General features: G+C 55.2%; 1 protein-coding gene across 1 annotated transcript; it reads left to right on the top strand.

Annotated features, from left to right (window-relative positions):
• Nucleotides 1-5,894: 5,894 nt before the first annotated feature.
• Nucleotides 5,895-8,943, top strand: MIXL1 (Mix paired-like homeobox). The gene is made up of 2 exons (XM_013061124.2): nucleotides 5,895-6,221; nucleotides 7,766-8,943. Exons 1-2 carry the CDS (start codon nucleotides 5,895-5,897, stop codon nucleotides 8,069-8,071), a joined length of 633 nt encoding a protein of 210 aa, XP_012916578.2. The 3' UTR covers nucleotides 8,072-8,943.

Consider the following 8,943-nt stretch of genomic DNA (forward strand, 5'->3'; position numbering starts at 1 on the left):
TGTCCTTGTCCGGTGTGTCCGCCTGCAGGGTAGATGATGTTCAGTAACTCAGTGTCAGGCCACACCTCGCACAGAGACATTGAACTTTGGAAGCAAAGTTTCACTCTATGGGAAGAGAACAAAATTGTCAAGACAACACAGGGTTTGAGTCCAAGAACCATGTTAAAGAAACCTGTAGCCTCGGGGCACCTGGGTGGCTCAGTGGGTTGAGCCTCTGCCTTTGGCTCAGGTCATGATCTCAGGGTCCTGGGATCGAGCCCCGCGTCGGGCTCTCTGCTCAGTGGGTAGTCTGCTTCCCTCTCTCTCTCTGCCTACTTGTGATCTCTCTCTCTCTCTGTCAAATAAATAAAATCTTTAATAAAAAGAAAGAAAGAAAGAAAGAAACCTGTAGCCTTGAAAAGCTTTCACCAGCCTGTGTACATTTGAAGAAAGACCATAGCAAGATTTAAAGCAACAATGACCTGTGGCTATGGGGGGCTGATCAGTATGAAGCTGAGGTCATCATTCTGAGGATCCAGAGTTCTGTGTAAGCAACAGAAAAGGAGAGTGAAGAATTCAAAACTAGTGTATGATTCTGAGTCAACTAAATACCTCCTTGCATCTGCCTAGAAGCCATGATCAAAGAAGAGGACTTTGCTGGCCTTGAGCTGGCCTTTCGTACCCACAGCCACTGCACACGCTCGGCTGCTTATGTTGCAATTAGTTAACAGGCAATGAAGTAAAAAACAAACACATAGAAAACAAAAAACCAAAACCCAGTTCAGGGGCACTAGCCCCCTGTAAAGCACTCAATAGGCATGTTGCGGATAGAAATAGAGACAAATGTTGGGTGTGAGAGCCAAATATTCTGCTGCTCGATCCGGTCCTTCGTGATCAAGTGTGCGGACACAAACTTGGAAAATCTAGGGTTTTCTCTCTCTCTGAGGTTGAGCTGTTTCTTTAACATCCTCGCTCGTGTGAGTCTGGGTGGTAAGACACTGTCTGGAGGCTTTGGGGAGAAATAACTGAAAGAAGCAAAGAAATTGTGCTTTTCAAAAACTCAACGTGTTGGATTCCCAATCTCTTTCCCGTTGGTTTTTGGAATTTATTTGGTGTTAACCGAACAACAAAAGAGGCTGCTTCACCTTTTATCACTTTCCTGGCGCATTAATACCTTTTGGGGGATGTGGACTCTCCATCTCTTGTAACCTCTGCTTCGGAAACTCAGGAGGCTGGGGCTGCAGAGAGAGAGAGGAAAGGAAATCAAAGCCAGGATCAAAGGGGCAAACAGCTTGGGGGCTCTGGGTGGAAGCAGAGCCATCAACTTTCCTTTTCCTGGTTCTCTTGTCAATAAACACCCAGCACAGAGCAAGGGCCAGGTCTCAGGGCAGTGCCGAGGGCCAGACTTGAACAACAAAGCCGGGAAGAGGGTACTTAGCACTTGGGGAGGAAAGGCAGGCGTCTGTGATGTTCAGGGGAGCCGGGGACAGGAGCTGTGGTGGGAAATGTTGGGGATACAGAGCAGGACAGTCATCTCAAGTGGCTCCCATCTCCCCGCTGGGGCTGCTCCAAATAATGACACCTTTTTTTTTTTTTTTTTTTAAAGCTTGTTACTTTTTCTACTGAGTCCTTACTGGCTTTCCCTCAGGATACAGAGTGTGTCTCTGAGGACTGTCTTCTGTGACACCTTGCTCTTCCCCTTCTGTTTCACTGGATGTCACCAAGGGACAAAATGCCAACAAGGACCAAAGCCCTGAGCAAGTCAGGTGGTGAGTGAGCAGAGCCCAGGTGTGGATAAGAACCCCTGATCTCTGCGACCCTGGCCTTTGGCTAACCCTGAACTTCAGTGTGCTATTCTGAAACTGGTAACCTGACTGACTTTGGTACAGGAAAGTACCTCCTGGAGCCTATTAAAAATGTACTTGGGGTGGCTGGTGTACAGTAATACACTGTACGTGGGCAGTGTATTAAGCGCCTGCCTTTGGCTCAGGTCATGATCCCAGGGTCCTAGGATCAATCTCAAGTGGGGGTGGGTGGGGTTGTCCTTGCTCAGCAAGGAGTCTGCTTCTCCCTCTCTCGATCTCAGTGCTCATTCTCTCTCTCACTCTCTCTATATATACCTAATAAATAAATAAATAAATAAATTTAAAAGCCGTTAGATTTCACAGATTATGTACTTTGGGAAAATAACTCGCCATAATCATTTTTAAAAACATATTTTATTTATTTAGCTGACAGAGATCACAAGTAGGCAGAGACGCAGGCAGAGAGAGAGAGAGAGAGAGGGGAAGCAGGTTCCCTGCCAAGCAGAGAGCCCGATGTGGGGATTGATCCCAGGACCCTGAGATCATGACCTGAGCTGAAGGCAGAGGCTTAACCCACTGAGACACCCAGGCACCCCACCATAATCATTTTTTAAAGGATTTTATTTATTTATCTGACAGAGAGAGATCACAAGTAGGCACAGAAAGAGGGGGAAGTAAGTTCCCTGATGAGCAGAGAGTCCAGTGTATGGCTCAATCCTAGGACACTGAGATCATGACCTGAGCTGAAGGCAGAGCGGCTTAACCCACTGGACCACCAGGTGCCCTGCCATAATCATTTTTTTTTTAAGATTTTATTTATTTATTTGACAGACGGAGATCACAAGCAGGCAAAGAGGCAGGCAGAGAGAGAGGAAGGGAAGCAGGCTCCCCGCTGAGCAGAGGGCCCAACGTGGGACTGGATCCCAGGACCCTGGGATCATGACCTGAGCCGAAGGCAGAGGCTTTAACCCACTGAGCCACCCAGGCGCCCCAATCATTTTGTAAGATGTTGTCAAGGGTCGGGCTCTTTCTGTTTTCCATTTGGGAAAACAGGTGCAGAAGAACTCGAACTCACGAAAATATTCGTTGTATGCTTGCAGCAGGATAACGGAGTAAGGAATCCAGAACCTGTGTTTCGTGGAAACCACTTATGATTTTAGAGGTGTCTGTCACGCCCCAGAGGAGCGGAAAGTACCTGTGATTTTGAGTGAGTGGACACATCAGAGCTTCTGAAGAGAGCTGTGGAAGCTTAGAGCTTTGTAACCCTGGTCCGAGTCCACCACGGAAATGGGAACTCTGTTCCCAGTGAAACAGCTGTCTCCTTCCAGACATATTACTTGCATTCTCTGCTCCAGTGTTGTAATGTTAGTTTTATAAAACCATTCAGATTTTAACAATGTTCCCACTAATATCCTTTTTTCTTTCCTTAGGATCCATCCCAGGGCACCTGGCCTGCGACTCTTGATCTCCCGGTCATGAGTTCCAGCCCACTGGGTATAGACTTTATTTAACAATAAATAAATAAATAAAAGTCCAACCCAGAACACCACATTGGACCAAGTCATCACACATGTGATTAAAAAATCAGAATAAAGCGGCACCAGGGTATAGAAGATAGTCTCCCGCTCTAACTCCTTGCTCAAAGTTGCAATCTTGGGTTTCTGCTGATCCCCATGGAGGTGATGCCCTAGGTATATACATACAAGAACACACAATGAAAGCTTCATATAGAGCACAGGAGGAGAGAAGGGGAGAGGCAGAAATCCTATTCCACTACAGATGATCAGGAAGCCACAGGCTCTCTAGAAGTCAGGAAGGGTAATGCTAGCTTTGTCTGTCTGCTGGACAGACCTGGCCACACCCCCAAGGGCTGGTGTCTCTTGCCGCCAGGTCAAAAGCAGAAAAAAATGTGTGTGTAGGTTGCTTCATCTACCTGTTGCATCCCCTGACCAGGCATCTCATTTCTCTGGGCGGGTCCATTCCAGGCCTGCGAGGCCCCACTGGGAGCAGGTGCTGCAGAGGCTTGGGGCTGGGATGCAGGACTGCTGGAGGGGTGGGGACAGCCAGAGATTTCCTGTGACTCCTGGCCCTGGGCCATTTCTGGCTTTCTGGCTCACTGGGCCCTCTATGCTGTTAAACCCCGGCCTCCTTCAGAGGTTGGCCTTCTGGTCCCAGTAGCTTAGCTGCAGCTATGGAACTTGGGTCTGCGTAGATCTGGGCCCATTACCACTGCCTGTGACTGGGATCCTCCTGAGGCCAAGGGGCCTGAAAGACAAAACTGGGGGGAACAGGGGTTTTGCCCTCCCCGCCAGGGTGCAGAGGAACCGAGTGGTGAGCCCAGGAGTCTCAGTGGCTTCGGAGACCTTTGGGCCTCATCTGGATTGTGGAATTAGTCCTGATCTGTAAGACTGGGATGGGGATTCCTACTTCATATGAACACATGTGTAGCATGGCCTTGCCCGGAGACACTTCATAAATGGCTTTGGGGTTGGGGTGCCTGGGTGGCTCAGTCCGTTAAGTGTCCACCTCTGGCTCAGGTCATGATCTTGGGGTCCTGGGATTGAGCCCTGAGTCAGGATTCCTGCTCAGGGGAGACTGTCTCTCCCTCTCCCTCTGCTCCTCTCCCGGCTTGTGCGCGCTCTCTCTCTCTCTAATAAATAAAATCTTTAAAAAAAGAAAGAAAGAAAAGGTTTTGGGTAATGAAAGAAGGACGGAGCATAGGAAAATAGAGGGTCTGCCCACCCATCCCGTATGCCCTCTGTCCGAAGACCCCAATGGCCCAGCAAAGGAAGAGAGAGGGGAAGGGACCAGGAGGGAGAGAGAGAAGGTGTAGGGGTTGGGAAATGGAGGAGCAGGCTGCCCAGAAGAGCTCTGGGGTTTGAAATAGTTCCTGACAGCTCAGCCACCTTCCAGGAGAAAATCAAGCTCTGAGCTCCTGTCCCCTGCAGACTCTCTGCTTGGACACTCAGGCGGTCCATCCAGGATGGAAACATCCAAGGCCTTTCGGGGTGGTCTTAGAGCATTCCAGAATGGACAGACAGGCAGGGACAGTGCCCTGAAGGACCCTCCCAACAGAGAGCAAGCTTGCAGGGTCCTGGTGAAGTCGAGGCTCGGGTTCGGGGAGCAGGAAGCCCGGGGCCTTGGGCTCCCCTGGGTGGAGCGGTTCCCACACAGGCCTCTGCATCTTTCTCCCCACAAAGTGAATTCCGAGGCATCCGGCGCGAGAGGCGCACGGGTTGTGGGGGGCGGGAGGGTCTAGCACCGTGCCTCTCTCACAGTGGGGAACTGGGGTGCCTGCGCTCTCTGAAGTTACAGTCGGAGTTGGGGGGAGGCAGAGACGCAAACTAGGGCCACAGCACACACCAATACCAACCGGGTACTTGGAACGGGGCCCCTAGGGCAGAGGCAGGCGGGCGCGGAGACTTCCCAGGTCAGTCGGCTTCCGAGCAAAGCCGAGCCCCCGGCAGTCACGCGTCTGTAAACGTGGGCAGGCTCTCAGGGCCCAGGAGACCCTCGTTCCTTGGCCTACCGGCATTCCAAAGAGTCCGCACCCTGTTCCCCCCCCCCCCCCCCGCTCCAGGTGAGGTCGCGGCCTCCCTCGGCAGTCCCTTAATCCGCACCCCCCTCCCGGTTCAGGATGCGCCGCGGAGGCTCGTGGAGGGCAGGGGCCGGGCTGTTTGACCAACCTGGTACCGGGTCTGGCACGTACCCGGGCGTGGGGGGGTGCGGGGGGTGCGGGGAGGGGGGAGGAGGGGTCTTAAGTAAACAGCTTCTGAGGATGCGGGCAAGGGTCGCTGCCCCGGCCTTGCGCGCCGACAAGCGGGACGCCCGCCCCGGGATGTGGATTGCGGCCGGCGGGCCGGGCGGGCGGGGGTCGCCGGGGGAGGAGGGGTAGGGGGCGGCCCAAGTTCACGCCTCCTCTCCTCCTGCCGGCGGCGGCGGAAGCGGCAGTTCCCACGGCGTCTGGCGGGGCTGGGGGTGGGTCGGCCCCCCGGGGGGACACGGGCCTCGGCTCGCCCGGCCCTTTGAGCGCGCCGCCGCCCCTCCCCCGGCCCGCGTCCTATAACCCGGGGCCCGCGCCCCTCGGACGGCGCACAGGCTCGCCCAGCGATGGCTGCGTCTCGGTCCCAGCAGCTTGGCTTCGGGGCGGCTCCCGCGCTCCCCGCGCTCCCCGCGCTCCCGCCCGGCCCAGCCGCTGCCCCACCGCCACCCCCGGGCCCCGGGCCCTTCGCCGGCTTCCTGAGCGGCGGTCCAGCGCCCTCCGCGCCCCCCGCAGGCGCGCCCGCCCCGTCGGCGTCGCAGCGCCGCAAGCGCACGTCGTTCAGCGCCGAGCAGCTGCAGCTGCTGGAACTCGTCTTCCGCCGGACCATGTACCCCGACATCCACCTGCGCGAGCGCCTAGCCGCGCTCACTCTGCTCCCCGAGTCTAGGATCCAGGTGAGCCCCGCGCTCGGCGCGCCGCTCCCCGGGCTGCCCACAGAGGGTGGCGTCGCGACCCGTCGCTGGGGCAATCGTGGGGCGGGGGTCGGGGGGGGGGGGGGGGGGCGGGCCGCACGCAGCCACTTCCCTCTGTCGGCGTCCAGTATGGTCGGGGCCCTTCCGAGGTCGCCCGCCGGCCTTTTGAGAGAGTCACAAAGACCATCCCGAGCAGGAGGGCGAGAAAGAGTCCTTTTATGCTTCTTCTGGATCCAGGCAGGGACACATGAGGCACGGTTGGGGCTTCCCACGGGGCGTATGGTGGGGGGGATGGGCTGGTCTCTCGGAGAGGGCAGGGCTGGCTCTCCGGGTTGGCCCCCAGCGCCCCTAAGTCCCTTTTCTTGGCGGGTATTGGGTCTGGAGTTTTGGTTCGAAGGGTCGTAAAGCCTGAAGTGCGTGGGGCTTCTTGTCAGGGTTTGAAAAATCCAGTGCCAGGCATGTTTATTGCCAAGGGATTTAGATCAGAACCCAGGAGCTTGCTGGTGACCACGAGCCTGCCCTTTTGCGCGCAGCGCTCTGTGTCCACGGTTTTAAGTCGGAGCCCTCGCTTTAACACTGGGGGGAGCGGGAGCGGGCTTGTTCTTCTGCGTGCCTGGTGGAGCCCATCTGTGGGCTCCAACCGATGGCGTCGGGGCTTCCTGAGCAGGACGCCCTAGCTATTTGTTGGGAAACGGTGAGCAGAAAAATGTATTTACCAAAGTGAAGTCCACGGGCAAAAACCCCTTCTCCACTGATTTGACAAGAGACTATATTTCCAGAAATTGACTTTCTTTCTTTTTTAAGATTTTCTTATTTATTTGACAGACAGAGATCACAAGTAGGCAGAGAGGCAGGCAGAGAGAGAGGAAGGGAAGCAGGCTCGCTGCGGAGCAGAGAGCTGGACACGGGTCTCCATTCCAGGACCCTGGGATTATGACCTGAGCTGAAGGCAGAGGCTTTAACCCACTGAGCCTCCCAAGAGCCCCCAGAAATTGACTTTCTAAATTTTCTTTTTTTTTTTTTAAGATTTTATTTATTTATTTGATAAAGATTACAAGTAGGCAGAGAGGCAGGCGGGGGGGGGGGCAGGCTCCCTGCTGAGCAGAGTGCCCAATATGGGGCTTGATCCCAGGACCCTGAGATCATGACCTGAGCGGAAGGCAGAGGCTTTAACCCACTGAGCCACCCAGGTGTCCCGACTTTCTAAATTTTCTTAACTGCCTGTCATCTTTAAGCCTTCTATCCTCAAATGTTAAGTGCTTCTGTTTCTGCCACCCTACTTTTCCCTGCGGGTATCCCTATATGATGCCCAGGTAGAGGGAGGCGGGTTCCCCATTTTGCAGCTGGGAAAGCCAAGGCATGGAGAGAGAGCCAGGGACTCTGAACTCCTGGCCACCGATTGGCCCAAATGCTTGGTGAAAACGGAGGCTCGCAGCAGGGAAGCAGGGCATATTGGATGGGGACTCGGGAGCGGTGCCGGAGTGTAAGGGACTCCAGCCTGGAGCAGCTTCTCTTCCCTCTTCCAGGTGTGGTTCCAGAACCGGCGGGCCAAGTCCAGGCGACAGAGTGGGAAAGCCTTTCAGCCCTCAGCCAGGCCTGAGCTTTTCCTCCACCCTGCCGTTCAGGGACCCGAAGCGAAATGTCTGAAGCCCCAGCTGTCTTTTGGAGTAGACGTGACCTGCCTGCCCAGTCCCAGCAGGATTGGGGAGGGCACCCCCCACCCGAGCTGCCAAGGTCAGCGCTTCCAAGCCTACTCTCCACTCTCCGAAGACACTGGTTCCAAGCTGGACTCGTGGGAGGAACACATCTTTTCTGCCTTTGGTGACTCCTGAGGAGTGTGGGTGAAGTCAGGACAAGCTCCGAGGAGGAGCTGAGACTGAAGGCGGGGACATGCATACCAGGAGGCTGTCCCTTCTGGCGAGGGACACAAGCCTGTTCACCTCGGTAAGGGTGTCACCCGCGGCTCTCACCGGTGAGGCTCCCTCCCCCCGTCGCCTGTGAGCCTTTTACCCCCTCTTCTCCCTCTATGGGCCCCTCCCCAGGAGTCCCACGGCCCTTTGTCCTGGGCGTCTCCAGACCCACACCTCGGGTTCCATCGGGACCCCTGCTCCTTCTGGCGGGTCGCCCACTTCCCTTCCAGACTGCTTCATCAGAACTCCCTCTCCCCTTCCCAAGAACCAGCAGCCAAGCTCCCTCTCTCCTCACTGCCACTGCCTCAGCTGGCTTCTGGAGGTTCCTCCAAGGCTTGTGACCTTGAACTCATTCAGACTCGGTCCTCAGTCTGCCCCCGAGATTGACCCCTTTTCTGTGAGTGTGGCCTGTCATCTTTACACCCATTCCTAGCTCTGGTGATTCTGCATGCAGATTACTTCTAGAGCACCCCGCCCCCCGGCCAGCTTCTCAGATTTTCACACATCTTTAGAAATCTGTGGTAGCCTCCTGTGGCCGCCGGATGGAAAAAACCTTTCCGTTACCTTCCTGGACAACCAGCGGACATCTCCCACGACAGAGCAGCCATGCAGATCTTCTTGAGGCCTGTCCCTGAGCAGCCCCCCTCGTCCATGGTCTCAGACACTCAAGGTCCCGTCCCCCCGAGTCTGAACCCTCCTCTAATCCTGATTTCTTACCTTTTACTCCATTCACTCCCACATTACCCTTAGCACTTGTCATTGTACTTGGTGCAACTTGAATGGGTTATTAAATG

The sequence above is a fragment of the Mustela putorius genome, unplaced genomic scaffold (assembly GCF_011764305.1).
Source record: "Mustela putorius furo isolate JIRA1106 unplaced genomic scaffold, ASM1176430v1.1 tig00003942_pilon_pilon_pilon, whole genome shotgun sequence".
Taxonomy (NCBI): Eukaryota; Metazoa; Chordata; class Mammalia; order Carnivora; family Mustelidae; genus Mustela; species Mustela putorius.